Below are 19543 nucleotides of genomic sequence, written 5' to 3' on the forward strand. Positions count from 1 at the left end.
TGGTTCTGTTTTTTTTTTTTCTTTAAAGTTAATATATTTTTTATCTACACTCATCTAACCGATTTCACTATTAACCGTGCCAGCCGACATTTGCATTTACAGTAAGTGAGCTGACGATAATGTTATTTTAAGAGTCTCTGCAACAGCTCAAATAATGTCAGTGCTGTTACTACTTAATGTGACTTTCTCTTCTTCATCCCCCTATAAGGCTGCAGAGTTCTCTTCGTCCCATTTGGTCCTTGGCAACATGCTGCGCCATCTCCCCATGACATGATGCATTTTGTCCAGCAGCTTTTAGACACACCAGCTAGCAGGGCCGTTTCTAGCTTTTTGATAGGGCCAACTTCTTCTTAAGGCCCAGACGCACAGAGCCGACGGCCAAACGTCGGCAGAAAAGGCAATTGGGCTGATCAGTGGTCTCCCCAAATTGGTCAAAAAAGTGCCTCGGAACATACCAAAGCAACGAGACGTAAAATGTCTCCATAACAGCAGGCGGCGCTAATCTGTATTGTCACTGTTGTTGCCATCTTGGCCTTTGTTTGTGGTGTGATACCAGTTTTATAAAATAGAAAGAAATGACAACATTACGGCACAAATCTATGTATTTATTTCTCAGTGCCTACTACGTGAGCCGTCTCTGTGTAACAGAGTTTTCCTGCGTGTCTCTACGACGTGTAACGTTAGACAGCCAATCACAGACATTATTAGATCTTGGTAGAAGCATGCTGCATGCTGATTGGCTCACTGACGCTGATGAGATTAACTCCTTAGGTATTTAAATTGGGTATTGAATGACGAGGCATTTTTCGATACTGGATACTTTAGAGGCAACTCGGTCGGTGCCTACGAAGTATTGAATTCGGTACCCAGCCCTAGCCTACACTCATCTCATACATGGCCTCTCTGGAACCCAGCAGACGGAAATCCGTCGTAGCGACGCACAACTTGAATTCCTGAACACAGTAAGATAAAGTAAACAGACCTGCAAGGCTTCTGCTCTGCTGAAGAACTCGTTGTCCTCTGGGGGCTTGATAAGGTAACAGTGGTTACAACACTTCTTCAGCTCCATCATGATGTTCAGGAAGCCCGACGTGCTGCCTTTGGTACCTTTGCTCAGAGCCTTGTAGTTCCTGGTCAGGATCCATCTGGTCACAAACACAAGACACACACACATTACTGTACTATTCTATAAATGATGCCCAAATGTCTAGCAGTAGAAGTAGATTCACTAGAAATGTCCGCATCCTTAATAGACTATAAAATATAGACGTAGCCTCCGTGATGTCACCCATAGGTTTCTGAAGAGCCAAAATGAAGCTCAAAGTGGGTGGCTCTCCGCGGCCCTCGCCATCTTGGCAGTGCCTGACTTCGGCTAATCCAGAAATGGGCAGAGAGGTGGAGCGTGGATGGAGCTGAGGCAGGCTGAATGAAGCCTACAGTCTATGTTCGCTCCCTGTGACGGCAGCCACCTGTCACCCAAAGCCTGAATACAATTTAAAAGGGTGAGTTATAAAAATAAATTCACCACCGCCCACAGTTGGAACATGAAGGATCAACTTGGCTAAGGAAACCAAAACCGTTTTTTTGTACCAGACTGTAAACATGTTTAATTCTGCTGTAACGTTGGGCATTATAACATGGGGATCTATGGGGATCAGAGCCAGCCTCAAGTGGCCACTCAAACTACAGTTTTTGGCACTTCCCCATTGGCTTCATTTTTCAGCACTGGACTGATAATGAATATGATGTTTATCTAGCCATCTATCTAATAAAGCGGTGTGTGTGTGTGTGTGTGTGTGTGTGTGTGTGTGTGTGTGTGTGTCTGTGTGTCTGTGTCTTTGAGGGGAAGGTAACCTGCACGTCACAGGCAGACGCCACCTGCAGAACGCTTCCAACGTTACATGATTGCTGGATATACCAAACTAACTTTTCTTCACTTTCCTGGAGCACGAGCGGATAGCATACAGGAACATCGCAACTGTTGTGTAAGTTTGCCTCTAACTTTCACCACTTCTAACTTATTACGTTAATACCGCTGTTAAAAAAAAGCTAATCATACGCCTATTACCAGGGTACCTGTAACTTTACGCCTATAATGCATATTTTCCTCACAAAACCCGAAAACCTGGCAAATATATTTATTACAGCCAATAGATTACTACAATCACAATAAAGTACTCGACGGGGCAACAAACTTCGACACAACACCGAATACTTTAATGTATTTAACAGTCTTTCCCAACGGCTTTGACTTTGATAGTTTTGCGGCATTTTTACTGGATATAACGTTAACAACCAAACTTTTCTTCGCCTTCCCGGAGCAACAGCTGATTGCTTACATGGACATCGCACGAGAGACAAGACAACGCCGCCGTCATTAAACTGTGGCGATATCATGCAATATCGTTGACGAAAAAGACAACACTACAATGTTTTCTCTGGAGCTAAATGTGAGATTGTCTCTGTAGGCTACTCGCTCCGGTTCTGGTGGTTGATTAACGCAGATATGTGCTGATTAGCTCTCATAACGGGCCAGTTGGGTAGCACACTGCCATGAGTCCATGACGCTAATGTCTGGTTACTCCACATTACATTGTCATTGTGATATTTTCTGATTACATTCTGAATCTGCAACGTTCTGTCAGGTAAATACAATGTCTTCCTCTGATGTAGAAGTAGTCTACACAGTAAGTCAGTAGTAGGCTATACAGTGGAGTTGCATATTAAGTGGTTTGGGGTCCTTCTGTAAGTAATGTTGGGGTACAATTTGGTTTTGATGAATTCTACAAGCAGCAATACCATAGGCCAAGTAATCGGCCCGTTCCAAACAGGCACGTTTTCAACGGGCACTTGATTAGTTTCTTTTCTTTGTGTTCATTTCTAGAATTGGTTGACAATACAATACATGCATTTATAATGTATATTATTGTCAAATATTCTTCGATAGTTATTCTTATCCACATACATAAGGTCTATTTTCATTGCAGCTCCAAAATTCACTATATCGGCCGCAATATCGGTAATCGGTGACTCTTTCCCCTCTCAAATCTGCATTGGTCTTCAAAAGCCCATATCAGGCCCTAAAGACAAGAAATCAGTGTTTTTTTTGTTTTTGATTTAAAGGGCAGTGTCCAGCTCTTACTTGTAATACTGTTTCTGGATAGCACTCATCTCCACTCTGAGGATCTGCTCCACTTTGGCAGGAAGAGATTTCTCCACATCCTTCTTGACTCGGCGCAGTAAAAAAGGTTCCAGCTCTTTGTGCAGGCTGGCGTAGCCTGAGTCCCTGCCTTTACCATGTGCCTCCTCAAACAGCTCCCAAGAGTGAAACCTTAAGAAGCAAGACAAACAACACACATTAATGGTGGTGTAGCAATACAGTCAACTCATGGCACACGATAATGGACTAAAATTCCTTATTAATTTCCCCCAAGAAGCAAAATGTGCAAAAACTAATTAGGTTTCATCATTCTTATTTTGTACAAGGTGCTTCATAGGTTTGTTTGTATCATAAATAATATCATGATATACATGTTTGGAAAAAAGATGTTAAAACAGTAGTTGCAAACATTTAGCCAGTGACCCCTTAAAATGAAGTTTCCTTGTAACCCAGGTCTCACGTTGCATGTGTCTATGAATTTCTCCATCTCTTTTGTCAGATTCTCATTTGAATAATTGAGGCTTAAAGAGTAAAAACTGTCCAGTATTTTACAGGAGAAAAATCAAAGATAAGAAAAGAGGTAAAACAAAAAGAATACAAATCTGTGTAGGAGAGCTATTAATTCTTCTTAGTTAAAAAGTCTAAAAATTGAAGCAGCAGAACCAGACATATTGTCTCTTTTATTCCACGAATAATTCTTCCTTGCCAAAAAAAATATTATGCCTGCCTTACCCATACCTGCAAACTCAGAAGGGCTGAAAAAGGTGAAGAAGACCGCAGTAGGTTTTTGAAACTCCCGAAATTGTAGGGCTCGGCTAACTTGATGGGGATTAAATTATTTCATTGTTTCCAAATGTTGACCGAATGGATCAAATTCTGATAGTTAAACAAGTCATTTCACGGGGGTTGTGACGCTCAAAAAAATGTATTTACTGATTTACAGACGCCGCTTGCCATCTAAGTCTATGGGACAGAGTCTTTTTGGGCTCCATGGCATCATGTGACGCACACGGAAGTTGTAATTGCCCTGTTAGGGCAGCCGTCACTCTGTTTGTCGCTGTTAGTAGAGAATCCAGTCTGCTGTGTAGTTGATAGACTTCACTGATAAACTACAGAATTGCACAATAACAATCGGCTTCATGATCATAGACAGTTTTTGTATCACGTCTCACTTCAGTTTTTTGTTTGTTTCTCTCTTTTAAAAAAAAAAATGGAGGCCTGCAAAACCAATCAAGACGTTCCTCTGGTTGGTTTGTGTCACGTTGAAGATGATGTCACAGCAGTTTCAAGTGGCATCGCTATGACGATCAGCTAATTGAGGGGGTACTATCTGCAGTGGAAATGAAATCGAGAAAAGCGAGTCAAGTTGCACTGAGCCATACAGTACCATGCAGTGAGTTAGTATTTGAGTATAACAATTGATATGGCCTACTTCTCGGGCATAATGAAGTGCAGCAAGGACCAGAGCTCTTTCAGGGAGTTCTGCAGTGGCGTTCCTGTGATCAGAAGCCTGTGATTGGACTTGAAGTCCATCATGGTCTTGTAGAGGAGGGAGTCATCATTCTTCAGTCGGTGCGCCTCATCCACACCAATGAAGGCCCAGTTAACACTGCCTAAAAATGACTGTAGACACACGTTACAAGTTTTACATGTACTAATATTATACTACACAGTTTTAGAACAGACCTTCACCATTTAATGTGTGTCATAAATAAAATGTGATTAATTATAAATGAGTAGGGTTGGGTACCAAAATTGGAACCGGTTCCTAAACGCAAGGTATCTACCGGACCGAATGACAGCGCAGATTTCAGCGCCACTTAAATGCCTGTGCTGTTCTCTGGTGCTCTGAAATGGACGTTACAGGCAACAGAAGCATCGCTGCATGTGACACTAGTAAACACTACACTTGGCAGCCGGTAATGTTAGCCTACCGTTAGCTAGTAGCTGGCCTAGACATGTTTAAAATGCTGACAGCTAAACGCTGTAACATGTGGGTTTATTTCACTGGAATAAATTTTCCACTGCTGCAGTCAGAGAAACAACAACGACGGGACTTAATGGTGCGTTCAATTGCACCTCTTAAACTCATGGTGCATTCAATGTTGTTGTAATGTACCCATCTGCCATCTTGGTTCTTTGACTGGTGAAATAGGTTATTGTTATTACATTTCTTTTTTTTTAAATAGATTATTTAAAATTTGACCATATGGCCTTAGCAATAAACAAGTTGTTCTTTGCTAATCCTTTTCTTTAAAGTATCGGTCCAGGCACCGGAAAAAAAACAGGGCTGCACGAAATGAGGAAGATATGCGATAACGTTGTTAAATATTGCGATCATGATATTACCTGCGATAAGTAAACAGATATTAAAATGTACTCAGTTCTGCCTTTTTGCTGCTTTCAGTATTCTGCTAAAATACAACAAATTGCTTGTTGAATTTAAAACAAATGAAAGGAAATAATTTCCAACAAATTGAAAACACTGAATTGAATATAAAAGCCAACACTAAAAAAGAACGAAAGTTAAATTTTAAAGTGCAGTCTAGTGTCTATTGAGATATGTCGCAGTCCTGCGATGTGTTCATTGCGCAAGTTGATAACGCGATGACGATAAAAAAATGTGCAGTCCAAGAAAAAACCCAAACAATACCCAACCCTAGTGATAAACAGCAGCACAGCCCACAGCCCATGATAAAGTCAAGTAGCTGCTGACCTTGTCTTTGAGAAGAATCTCATATGTTGTGAGGATGATGTTAAGTTTCAGTCTCTTGTTGTGGACATGCATCCACTCGTGTGTCCTGATCTATTAAAAGAAAACAGGTAAAAAGGAAAAAATGTTGAGACCGTCGTTAACAAACTGATGCCTGTGCTGCTGTATGTAGAGCTGGAACAATTCCAAATGTTGCTGTACAATTGTCTCAGAAATAATTGTGTATGTATGTATGTATGTATGTATGTATGTATGTATATATATATATATACACACATATATACATACACACACACACAGTGCTGCTCATAAGTATTCATACCCATGCTAAAGTTGACTAAAAAGAGGAATAAAAAAATCAGCACTGTATATATATATATATATATATATATATATATATATATATATATCATGTGACCCAAACCTTGCAGTTAAAGAAACAAAAAAAGAAAAGACAATTAGACATTTACAGTGGTGCTTATAAGTTTACATACCCATGCCAAAGTTGACTAAAACGGAATAAAAACATAATCTTTTGGAAATTGATCTCAATGCCTTAATTAAAAAAATTAATTAATAAATCCAACCTTTAAGGACACCAGTTTTCTTTGTGAATGAATAATGTATCGTAAATAAATAAATGTTCTTCCTTAAAATACAGGGGGCATAAGTCAGTACACCCCTATGTTAAATTCCCATAGAGGCAGGCAGATTATTATTTTGAAAGGCCAGTTATTTCATGGATCCAGGATACTATGCATCCTGATAAAGTTCCCTTGGCCTTTGGAATTAAAATAGCCCCACATCATCACATACCCTTCACCATACCTAGAGATTGGCATGGGGTACTTTCCATAAAATCATCTCTCAATGCAATTCAAACCAGCTATTAGGCTAACTGAAATAAAACCACTTTAGCATGGGTTCATAAACTTTGAGCACCACTGTATGTAATAATTGTTACAGGCCCGTCTGTATGTATGTGTAACAGGTGTTGGAAGCACCATACCATGTTCCTGCTGCTGATGTCTCCCAGGTAGACCACAACATTCATCAGAGGGGCCCAGAGCTGGATTTCTCTCTGCCAGGAGGTTAGTGTAGAGAGAGGCACAACCAGCAAGAAGGGTCCATACAGTTGGTGCTCATGAAACAGGTAGTTGAGGAAGCTAATTGTCTGGATGGTCTTCCCTAAACCCATCTCGTCAGCGAGGATGCAACTGTTGCCTCTATGAATGAAAACAGAGCGGAAGAGAGAAGTCGCATAAGATCAGCTTTTGGGCCTGCTACACACTACTAAACGATGGATCATGCAGCATATGACCATCGGAAAAATGCAGGGTTCAAAATTAGCACCATCTACTAGCCAAATATGCAAGTGGCTGGTAGATTTGTTTCACTAACCAGCCAAAAAAATAATGGTGATCTAGCTCAGTGGTGCCCGACCTTTTTTCCTTGGCGCCCCCCCTACTCATGTCTAAGAAAAACTGAAGTTGAGGTAACTCTCGAGATAGATCCTTACTTTCTTTTTTGATACAGAGTAGTTATCAGCACTTTTACGTTTCTCCGCCATGTTTCATTCATAAAATAGTGATGCCGTGGCGGCAGGAAAAACGAGGATTATAGCAGCTAGCAGCTGACCTGATGACAGCAAGGGTCACAGGTTAAGAGGTCTAGGAGGATTGGCCTACTAAGTAGCCTGCCTACAATTTCCTCAAACCAGATAAAGACTTGCGCACCCCCTGTGATCTTTGCCGCCTCCCTGAGGGGTGCCCGGACCCCAGGTTGGGAACCACTGATCTAGCTGGTCAAATTTGAACATTCACTAGCCATTTGGCTGGTGGACAAAAAAGTTCATTTTGAACCCTGGATATATTACATTTATATATTAGGTGCCACTATGAGGGTTCCCACACCATCTTAAACATCAAATCAAGGACTTTAAAAAAATGACTTTCCAGGCTAAATTCCCTCGAATTGAAGGACCCAACATGGTATAGTTTCAGACATGATTGCATGGTACAACACCGATATTTTTTATGAGAACTAGCAGGCTTCACAAAAGCTCACAGACAAGAATTTCACCTCTTTCTGTTATGGCAGACTATCTGGCCTATTGCCTTCTCTAACACAGCAGTGCAGAACAACACATTATTATTTACTAACGTTAAGTAAAGAAAGATATCAAAAAGAACTCCAATTTCTATTCTTGCACAAAATATATAAATTCAAGCACTTTCAAGGCCATGATTTCCCCCCCCTCAAAGACAAAAAACTTTCAAGGATTTTAAGGACCCATAGGAACCATGCACTATTGCTTGGCTGGGATCCTGCAAAACCCTGATTACTATGGTAGTTTTTTTCCAGTTGAGAATTAAGGATTGCTTAAGTCAAGTCATACTTGCACCAGGAGTGGGCCATCCAGTTCAAACTGTCCAACTGGTAGTCTCGGAGCTCCAGTCCATCCCCTCCTATGTACGCTGGCTGCTTCTTCATAGGCACAAACCTGGGTCTCTGTTTGAGCACCTACAGGAAAGAACAGCAGTTGGTGAGAGCAGTGTTTAAGTCAAAAATAACGGTTCAGTTTATTTAAGACTGGAAACTCCACAGCGCTGCGGAGGAGGGTCTGGCCACACAGCACTCTTGGATGGGAGAAAAACGTGCTCTGGTTTATTGGCATTTCTTTAAACCAATCACAATCATCTTGGGCAGCGCTAAGCACCGGATGCAGCGACGGTGGCTCTGCTAAATAGTCTCAGGAAGGAACTTGTTTTCTTGGAACATTTGCACCCCGCAAAAGAAAGCACCCCATACAATATTAAATTAAGTTAACTGTTGACAATACAGTAACGTGAGCTATTTAAATTAGCAGATATATGGTTAAACCCATTGGCTCTTACCAGTGTATCGCCGTGTGTATTTTGTCCAACGAATCCAACCAATTAGTCCCAAAAACATCCCAGTTAGAGAGGAAATGCCGTAAACATAGTCTTTGTAAATCTTTAAATCATTCTCCGAACAAACAAAGCTGGCCTGCCTTATTGCACCATCCAAAGTTTCCTTAAAACTGGCCATTTTCAGTGTGTAACGTTGCTCAGAGGTTCCGGTTAATGTTGCTCGATCTGACCGAACTTTAAAGTAAACACAAAGAAAGCGGAAATTGAGATACATCCGGCAAAACTTTCGGGCGGCACCGGAACTGTCCCGTAAATGAACCGTAGTCGATAAAGACTACACCAAGCTTGACTAAATTAAAAACTATCACTCTCCGAGGGTATAACGCATTACCAACGTACTGCCACTGCCAATGGAGACTTGGCATTGTATTACCTTGCAGTCTCTGGATGGAATGGTCTTGGACTGGTTTCTGCACATGTAGTCGTCGATGCATTTCTGGAACTTTTTGCCGATCAGAGCACCATCTTCCCAGCTACACTCTGAGTATGGCAGACCCTGCCACTTGCACAGGTAGTCTGGGTAACCAGCAGCTGACTTCTGATTCGAATGTCCTGTTCAAATGAATTCAGACCCATATTTAGTCAAACAAATATAGCATCAAATGTATTCAGAGTAAAATGCTTCATACACAAAACAAGTGATGCATCCTGTAGAAAAGGTACCTATGATTCGCTCAACAAGCTGGTACTGAGAGTGCAGGTCATCCATCATTTCTTGCTGACAGTTGAAATACTCTATATCCTCTGGTGAGGCCGCCTTTAACCTGGGGAGAGGACAAAAAGCATTTCAAAATAAGCAATGGTCTGCATTCCATTTCTAATCTGAGTCCAACAACAACTATTTTTCAGAGGGTACTAAATCAAATTTTACATTTGACAAATTGTTATTTTTATCATAAAAAATGACCGGTTTAGTTCCCTGAAGAGACTAGAATATTGTTCAGCGTTGCGGCAAAAAAACAGGGTAACCCTTTATGTTTTTATACCAACTAAATGGTCCCGCTGAAATAAATGACGCATCTGTTTTTTTCATTGCTCAGGAGACACTGCAGTGACTTAAATGTGATTAAAATCTTAACCAATGAAAGTGGACAAAATTGTCACATGGGGCAGAGGGTCCCTGAGGGCTATTGAAGAGGTTTCATGGGGTCTTGTGCATGACAGTAATGTCAGTGGCTTACACTGCCAGTCATAATGATTGAATACAGGTTCAACTGGATGACATGTGTGTTTATGTACACGTAGCTATTCTGAGACATTACTTGAACTATTTTTTAGTAGGTATGTTAAGGCTCAAATGAACAAAATCAGTCTAGAATAGTTAGTAGTAATAGTTTTTTTTAATGTCTTACTTCTTATATACAGTACCAGTCAAAGGTTTGGACACACATTCAAGTGAAAGGGAAAGTGTGTCCAAACCTTTTGACAGGTACTGTTTATGTATGCATATGGATATAAATGGTTAGGTTTAGGTATGGTTTAGGATTAGGATAGACTTTGATTACTTGCGTTTGTCACGTTGTTGTCATGTATTGTCCTAGTAGTCATTCCTGCTGCTCAGTGATAGGGCTGCACAATTAATCAAATATCACAATTGCAATTTTGGCTTCCCACAATTACATGAACATAATCGACTGCGATATTGATGACGCAAAGTGAAGTGTGTGCTCCGCTCATAGAAAACTCTGCTGCATATCAAATCAAACGCTTCCTAAACTAACAGCATACCTCTGGAAGGACTCGGCCAGTCGGTGTAGCGCTAGCAGCAGCAGCATTCACTGTTGAATGGCCTGAAAACAACACCAGGCTGCTACAGTATAACAACAAAGATCTCTACAAACATCAGACCGTTTGGTTATAACTTGACTTGACTCAGCCAGACATTTCTCCGTTCTCGATTGAGGTGGTTGGCATAGCGTCGCAGTGTTTCAGAGTTTACACTGTATAAATTAGCCCGCGGCTAGTGGATGCTTTGCTAGCGGCTAGCTTAATCCCGCTTAAACGTGATGAACTTTTCTGTTTAACATTGCTGAAACAGAGCAGCTAATATTGGTAGTGAGAGAGTGAGTGAGTGTGTGTGTGTGTGTGTGTGTGTGTGTGTGTGTGTGTGTGAGAGAGAGGAGAGAAATGCGACGGTAAATGACACACTGAGCTGTAACATGAGTCTCCGATTTAATGGAAGGCTTTTACTATTTAATGGTTCTTGTTAAAATCAGATGTCACCATATTCTTCTGTCATGATGTGCTTCTTTATGAAAATATCTTCACAATTAGATTTTAGATATAATCATGGCTAAAGGCAAATAATAGAACAGCTAAGAGAAAGTGACATCACTTTACTGTAACGCAACCTTTAAAACCAGGAAAAGACTAATCTTAAGACATATTTACGATATCTTAAATCTACAACGATATCTAGTCTCATGTCACACTATCGATATATTGCCCAGGCCTATGTGTAGGACTGTGATCAAATTTAATAAAGCAGGAAGCTCTCACCATCTCTTTTTCTCCGATTCCTTCTTCTTGAAATTATCCAGTTTCTTCATGCCCTTGACGTTCTGTAACTTAAGTGTCTCCTCTGTCTCCCAAGTGTTGTGGATATGGGCCCAGTTCTTCCACTTTATCAGATACTGGATATCACCAGCCTCTTTGTTGGGATTGAAGTTGACATTGGGGTCCCCGTCTGCTTCTACAGCGTATACAGTGGTTATACTTCCTGTTGCTGTTAGGAAGAAATAAAAGAATATTGTGTAACATATTTATTTTTTCATCCTTAGAACTGGGCTAAAAGAAGGTGAACAGGATGTTCAATCTGTTTTTGTCACACCAAAGCAGAGATGTGGACTTGAGACTTGGACTCGAGTCACTGTTTTGATGACTTGCGACTTGACAAAAAAATAAATGACTGGAGAATTGACTTGGACTTGGTAAGTTAATGGCTCGACGCCATGACTTGACGCATGATGACTCCAATGACTTGCGTGTATGCATAAGTTTGAATGTCATCTGTTAAATATAAAATGTAATGTCTCTTTCGGTCTAACTATCAAGTACGCTATGCAGCTACAGCAGAGCAAACTGTGAACCGTGAATGGACGATTCAAAAAGCTCCTCGATATGTAACTTGATGTCATGACTGGATGACTGGCTGTCAGTCAAACTCGTTGCTATGGCAACACGTACCATCAAAGACCCCTGATGAAGCCTCATTAGTCGGACCAGACCAGCACAATGGCTGCGTCTGTGCCACGAGTAAACGCTTTGGGATGTAAACATTTCATGCAAGAAGAAAAAAGCAAACTGCTGAATGCAAGACCTGATCATTAAACATTTCAGAGAGCCAGACTACAACCTCAAACTTTGACCCCAAAAAAATAACTCAAGACTTGCTTGCGACTTGGACCAAATTACTTTAGACTTACTTGGGACTTCAGCAAAGATGACTTGGTCACAACACTGCACTAAACGATCTTCCTGGTATCGCCTGACTTCCCCTAAAAGAATGGTCTAATCCCTAGGGGCGTTGAAATTAATCACTGCATTGGACGATTCTGCATGGATGCAGTGACAGACCATAATCGATTATTGACAGGCAACATTTTTCCAGTTTTCAACTGTCCAATTTTGGTGAGCTCGTGCAATTGTAGGCTCATTTTCTCATTTTATTTTTAGTGGGGATGAGTGGTACCCGGTGGGGTCTTCTGCTGGTGTAGCCCATCCACCTCAAGGTTGTGCGTGTTGTGGCTTCACAAATGCTTGGCTGCATACCTCGGTTGTAACGAGTGGTTATTTGAGTCAAAGTTTATCTTCTATCAGCTTGATCACTCGGCCCATTCTCCTCTGACCTCTAGCATCAACAAGGCATTTTCGCCCCCCCAGGACTACAGCATACTGGATGTTTTTCCTTTTTCAGACCATTCTTTGTAAACCCTAGAAATGGTTGTGTGTGAAAATCCCAGTAACTGAGCAGATTGTGAAAATACTCAGACCAGCCCGTCTGGCACCAACAACCATGCCACGCTCAAAGTTGCTTAGATCACCTTTCTTTCCCATTCTGACATTCAGTTTGGAGTTCAGGAGATTGTCTAGACCTGGACAACACCCCTAAATGCATTGAAGGAGCTGCCATGTGATTGGTTGATTAGATAATTGCATTAACGAGAAATTTTAAATCATCAATCTGAGCCCCGTGTTCCTTACCTCTTTTCCTTCCTATCCTGCAGTCCATCACTCTCTCCAGTGTTTCAAACTCATCTTCCTCAGGCTGCGGGACATCTTCACCCAGGACCTCCACCAGGTCGTCTGAATCCGTCTTCAGCTCCTCGTCCTCCTTGTAGCTGACGTTGACGGTGGCCTGCCGCCGTGGCCCCGCAGACGCCGCCTTCTTGTAGTTCTCATCCTCATCATCAGAAGAGGAACACTTCTGGGATTTCTTCTTCTGGTTGCTGCTTTTCTTCCCATTCCGAAAATTCATCCTGAGACATGACAAGAGGTGAAAAATGATAATACACGTGCCGAGTTAAACTCGCGCCACTCTGTGTTCCTTTAAAAGATCATAGGTCATGTGATCAATACCTTTACAGCTGAGGTGAGAATAATGTAACCCTGTGTACCCAGGCAGCCATCAAACAGCTACTGTCCACTTACTTGGTTGGAGGCTTTCTGCTTTTGATTTTGTGACTAGGCTCGTAGTCTGATGCCGTTTCGTCACTGTTGTCCTCCGCTGAGGAGTCTGATCCAGAACCACTCCCAGATCCAGAGCCCGACCCAGAGTCAGAGGAGCCTGAATTTCTTCTCTTTTTGGATCCACTTGATGAGTCGGATCCATCGCTACTTGACGAGTCCTAGAGTAGATTATTATCAAAGAGATACAGTTCATGTATAAGCAGATAGCACCTATTCATTGTGCAACTCCAGTTACAGATGTCACAGTTATGTAAACTCAGGATTTACGCCAGTGCATTGTAACTGCTTGATATATTTTCTCGAGGGAGAGATTATTTTATTAGATATTTGTTTATATAATGAATCAATCTTAATATTGTGTTAATTTTCATAGTTTGTATATATAGTAAAGTTGTCTTACTAAGATGTCTTAGAATCTAATTTAGTTTATTGTTTTTTGTGTTTCCTTCATATTGCTTAATAACTTTTGTTTTCATATTTGCCGTACAAATAGATTTATATAATTAATATAAATCATTATAATATTGCATTAATGTTCATTTAACTGTTTGTGTTTTGTCCAAATATTTGGACAGATTGTATGTTGACGCTTTGGCAATATTGTTATTGAAACTTTCATGCCAATAAAGCCCCTTTGAATTGGATTGAATTAAGAGAGAGAGAGAGAGAGAGAGAGAGAGAGAGAGAGAGAGAGAGAGAGAGAGAGACAGAGAGAGAGAGAGAGAGAGAGAGAGAGAGACAGAGAGAGAGAGAGAGAGAGAGAGAGAGAGAGACAGAGAGAGAGAGAGAGAGAGAGAGAGAGAGAGAGAGAGAGAGAGAGAGAGAGAGAGAGAGAGAGAGAGAGAAAGAGAGAGTCTGAAGTTTGCAGTACAGTGTGTGTACAGTTTAGACTATTAGTCGGTAGTAAATGCTTCAACTCCTATAGACCCAAGCTAAGTTTCCTTGTGTGTGTCTTGCTTGCCACCTGTTGATTACAGTGAAGGGGGTTGGCCCCTAAGTTAGGCCCAGGCCCAGGCTTACTTAAGGTGGACTGACCTTTAAGTAGGACTAGCTATTCTCATGTTAGCGACAAGCCGTTCCTCAGAGTTTTGCTCAGCACCGGGCCTTACAACTTCTCGGGGGGGAAAGCCTGAAACTAATGACATCGCTAACGGGTGTTGATTAGTTCCCAGTCAAACAGCACAGAAAAAAAGTGATCATTTTAAACAAACCTCATCCGATCCACTATTTGAGGAGCTTTGTCTCTTTTGCTGCAGCTGCTGCTGTTTCCTGAGCATAGCAGATCTTTGCACTGCAAGGATACTTGGGTTGGACTTCCAGAACTGCAGTGAAAGAGTGTAGCGGTTAGCCAAGAATATGTCAACAGGTTAAAAAGTCTTTCACATGACTAGAGTCGACCACTGTGTTAAAGGACAATTCCGGCGCACCCACTCTGTCGCTCTCTGGGACATGTTTTCATGCTCATCAAATTAGTTTTTAGCTTGCAAGACGCTAGCATGGACAGCCGATTAGCTTACAACGCTAGTATTCGGGGCACAGGGAACGTAAAAACAAAACGCTATTTATACCACTAAAAAGGCTCAAAATATCACCAAACTTCAAACGGTAGCATAATGAGGGTGTCAAAATGCAACTGAAGCATTGAGAACTTTGTAAGTGTACAGACAGTTTATTGAACGAAGAGCTGCGGGAGCTCCGTGAAAGGGCTACGAGAGAGAGAGAGCTACCGGTAGTCAATGCCGCAACACAGCCTCGTACTTGGGGAAACTGGTGGTGTACCTGTGGACATTGTGAAGCTATGGCCACCCAACAGGAGTGTCTGTGTTGCAGGGAGTGGGATCAGATATATTGAGCAAACTGCTTTTGATTTTAGTTTGCATCGCCAGCTGTAAGTCATGACTGGTTTCCAAGACACATGTAAACATGGACGCGAGTGTCTTTATAATCTATCTTTTCAATAAACTGTCTGTACACTTACAAAGTTCTCAATGCTTCGGTTAACATTTAGGGACCCTCACTATGCTACCGTTGAAGTGTGGTGTTATTTTGAGCCTTTTTAGTGGTAGAAATAGCGATTTGTTTTTACGTTCCCTGTGCCCCGAAAACTAGCGTTCTAAGCTAATCAGCAGTCCGCACTAGCGTCTTGTAAGCTAAAACCCCAAAACAACTGTGTGCCACTACCTGCTCCAAAACAATGTGTCAAACTAGGCCAAAGGTCAAACCATCTGAACTCTTAGTACTGCAACCCTGCGTGTTTAAAGCAGTTCCCCAGTGTTAAGCACTCTGATGCTCATTATATTGTATATAACAGCAGCTTTACACAGTTAACACATAATGATCAAATATCTACATGTCAGTTTAATTACATTAAGGGCTGCACAAGATATCGATTTTAATCAACTGGCGCAATAAACACATCGCAATAGGCTGGGACATATCGCCAAAGAGAGATTTTTTGTATTAGTTCAAAGAAACTATCAGTGGAAAACTGCAATTTATAATGTAACTGGCACTTTTTTTTTGTCGTGCCTTTTATATTGAATTCAATTTCCAATTAATTCAATAAAAGAATGTTGGAAATTATTTCCTTTCATTTGTTTTAAATCCAACAAGCAGTTTGTTGTTTTTCAGAATACTGAAAGCAGCAGAACTGAGAACACTTTATCGGTTTATTTATCACAAGTAATATCGTTATCGCGATATTCAACAATGTTTTTGCATTGTTTTCCTCATATCGTGCAGCCCTAATAACAATTATATTTGTTTATTTTCATTGAAATCACATTTCTTTACCTCAGCTCCATCTATGTTGGACTTGTTTGGCGGTTCCATCTTCTGCTTGGACTTCTCTGTGTCAGAGTCTGACGCGCTGCCAGAGTCTGAGCCACTACCTGAGTCGCTGCTCCCTGATTGGCTGCTGCTGCTCGAGGAGCTGGAACTGGAGCCTGAGGCGGACCCTGATGCAGAGCCGGATCCAGAACCGGATTCATCATCAGAATTACTGTCACATGTAAAGAGAAGAGTTAATAATAATTAGTGAATCATCCACAAATCAAATCAGTTTTGCACACTGGACTCTAGAGCCGACCCAAATGATTCAAAGCTTTGACCGTTGCCATGGTAAACAACGTCCAAATCAGTATTCAAATGCTTTGTTCTTGGTTCTTGAAAGTTATTACACATGCATTACCCCAAAAATCGCCCATGCAATAAGGAATAGTAATCCTACATGTTTCATTATGCATCGACATTAATTATTTTTAGTTAATATTCTATGGCATTGTGCACAGATAAACACAATGGCACATATACATTTAAAGTGTAGCATGCATGTAGCTTATTCATTTAGACAATGACAGGCGGCCCTACCATTTATTTATTATATAAGACAACCCTGTTAATGCAGCTGGAGTGCCACCAAAGGGGAAAAGATGTCCAGCATGAAAGTTTAACCTTGCACAACTTCTACCACAATGTAACCCAATGTCATCTGGCAATGCAATGTGTTAGGCAAGTATAAACATGTGCAATTGCAGATTTGAGTTAAATGACCTGGTATTAGGCTACTTCCACAGTTTAACCTACAACCATTAAGATCAGGAGCTTTTCAGAATAGTAAAATTCTGCCTCAATGCAGTATATACTGCTGTATGGTGTACACAACAGTCTTGTACGAAACAACAATACTGTAAACAGCAGTGACATACTTAGATACATTAGACCATCACTTTATAAATGACACATTTGATTGTAAACAAACTGAAGATGGCAGTGTTCCAGACACAGAAATAGGAGACAGGAGGTAGGAAGTATTTTTGCTCCAGTCTAATGGGTAAAAATAAGGGGCCAGATACAAAGTTACATTCCGATATATTATCAGCTGAGATGACACTTCAATAAAAACAAACAATTTGAATCACTACATCATCAAAACTGCGCGGCTGTCTTTTTGGGAAAGATGAACAGTTGATTTACCTTGATTCTCCGCTACTGTTGCTTACACTTTCATCCTCGCTTCGTCCAGCCATGTTGAAGTCCAACAGATAGACTCCCCCCTGACAACCTGTAGTATAAGGGTCCACGTGGTTAACCTGTACCAGATGATACACATTAACAACATTAGAAAATACTGTCTGTGAAAATGCCAGGACTGTACCTTCAACGTTGACTAATTTCAGCAACATTATGCTTTTCCAGCAATATGTATTAAGAGGATCTGATAAGTGTGGTTGTTAAAATTCGGCACTACATGAAAAATATCACACTGTAGGTACAAATCCTCATGCTTACAAAGGAAGATGCATTTGCAGCCCAGTACACCATCCCTGGCCAACTTTAGCCCCTGCATCAAAGTTCAACCAATGAACTGTCCTTGTGGAGCTGTCAATTCACTTGCGCACGAGATATGTTTTTATATGTGAAAATTAATTTATGCTCTACGTTTTAGTTCTAGGAGAGGTTAACTGTCTGCGTAGCTCACCAAAACACTTATTTTTTATGGATATGTCAAGTTGAAATCAGAACAGACGAGATGTGCGAATGGCTGCAGCTACATGTAACGTTAACGGACTGTGAACTTAGCTGTTCCCTCACCGCAGAGGCCTATCAGGCCCGCGGAGCAGCAGCGGCTTTTCACATCCACACAAAGCCCCGTGACCACTCTAAACACTAAATAACCACTATAACCAAAGCCAAGCCCCAAAAAATGTCTTATAGTAAACAGACTCATGCCAATCTCGGTGTCGTCTAGTCTTAGTGTTGCTGCAGTTTAGCTTGTAGCTAACTAGCCAATATCGGCTAATGACGAGCTATTGGCGGGGTAGGTTGGCAGTAACGTTAATGTATGCAGACATGCCAAGGCGCCAGCCAGTATTCCATCTCCGAGCAATCCAGTCCACTATCGTGTTAACGCCAGCGGTTTGATTGAAATGATTAATAATGGCCACTTTATTGCTAGCTACATGATTATGATGACTGTCCCCTATAACCATAACCAATTACTGTTTGCTAGCTAGCTCTTATGTGTTGTGCTAGTATTATGATGTCTCTGCGTTACAAAATCATAACAATTTAACGTTAAAAGCAAGCGTTATAATTCAACATGTGCCGCAACAATGTGGGTCAAAAGGTATATGCCGTGCCAGGTTCGGTTTGTTTTACGTGGGTTCAATAAACATGAAGTGAGAAGGGTGATAGCCCAGCGTTTACTGAGGTTGCCAAGGAAAGTAGCGTTGGCTAGCGCTATGAAGCACGAGGCTAGCACGGAAGCTAACAAAATGACAAAACTTTACGCTAGCTAGCTAGTTCATCTTAGCAGGCAACCACTGCAATGAGCCCTTTCCGGTTATAGCCGCTACTCGGCGTTCAGCCGTCACCAGTATTTAACTAGCTATGCAAATGAATGTGCAAATAGTGGACCATAGTAGAGTGCTTAACTTATTTAGTACTCATTATTAAACCCACAACGTTAGCTAACCTAACTTCAACCTCTTCCATCTTGTTTTCATTCGCCGCTCACTTCTCGCGGCTTTTACCACATCAACATGCAACTTTTGCTTCCTTTCTCACTCAACTAGCTAGGGGATAAGTAACTCCACGTTCTATGTTACCTGGTGTTATTTTATGTTACCTGGCAAACTCCAAGGAAATTGTTGTTTAAATCCGCCTTTCCACTTCAGAGGTCCTTTCTTCTTTTATTTAACTAGCAGCTGCGCTAGCTAACGCTGCCTTACGCTAGCTAGCTATCTCCCAGATAGGGAGAGCAGCCCCGAACGATTGAGTTCGGTACAAACTGGGGCAATGTTGGTTTTCCTCTACTTCCAAAAATCAAGTAAGTCCCCTTTCCCGATTGAGATGTAATCAATAATAGCCCTCGTTGGTCAATTGCGAATGTAGAAAGCTGGCATTTCAATCCAGGGTCTTCCGACAACCGGCCTCCGCCATGACGCCGTAGGGTTCACTTCAGTAGGAAACCCCGGATAGTGACGTAACGACTGTGCGCCTCTCTACTCTGCATAAGCAGCGAAC

General features: G+C 41.3%; 1 protein-coding gene across 1 annotated transcript in view; it reads right to left on the reverse strand.

The window, feature by feature from the left end:
- The window catches only part of chd1 (chromodomain helicase DNA binding protein 1), a 34443-nt gene extending 16899 nt beyond the window's left edge, over positions 1-17544 (reverse strand). Inside the window, exons 1-14 of the mRNA XM_031282170.2 lie at positions 17492-17544; positions 16310-16517; positions 14728-14838; positions 13478-13674; positions 13031-13305; positions 11327-11552; positions 9491-9591; positions 9201-9379; positions 8272-8396; positions 6883-7099; positions 5877-5966; positions 4593-4783; positions 3143-3331; positions 983-1145 (exon numbers count right to left, since the gene is read on the reverse strand). Coding sequence (XP_031138030.2) covers positions 983-1145; positions 3143-3331; positions 4593-4783; positions 5877-5966; positions 6883-7099; positions 8272-8396; positions 9201-9379; positions 9491-9591; positions 11327-11552; positions 13031-13305; positions 13478-13674; positions 14728-14838; positions 16310-16517; positions 17492-17544 — 2325 coding nt within the window. The remainder of the gene's footprint in view (positions 1-982; positions 1146-3142; positions 3332-4592; positions 4784-5876; positions 5967-6882; positions 7100-8271; positions 8397-9200; positions 9380-9490; positions 9592-11326; positions 11553-13030; positions 13306-13477; positions 13675-14727; positions 14839-16309; positions 16518-17491) is intronic.
- Positions 17545-19543: the final 1999 nt, after the last annotated feature.

Source organism: Sander lucioperca, chromosome 14 (genome assembly GCF_008315115.2).
Source record: "Sander lucioperca isolate FBNREF2018 chromosome 14, SLUC_FBN_1.2, whole genome shotgun sequence".
NCBI lineage: Eukaryota > Metazoa > Chordata > Actinopteri > Perciformes > Percidae > Sander > Sander lucioperca.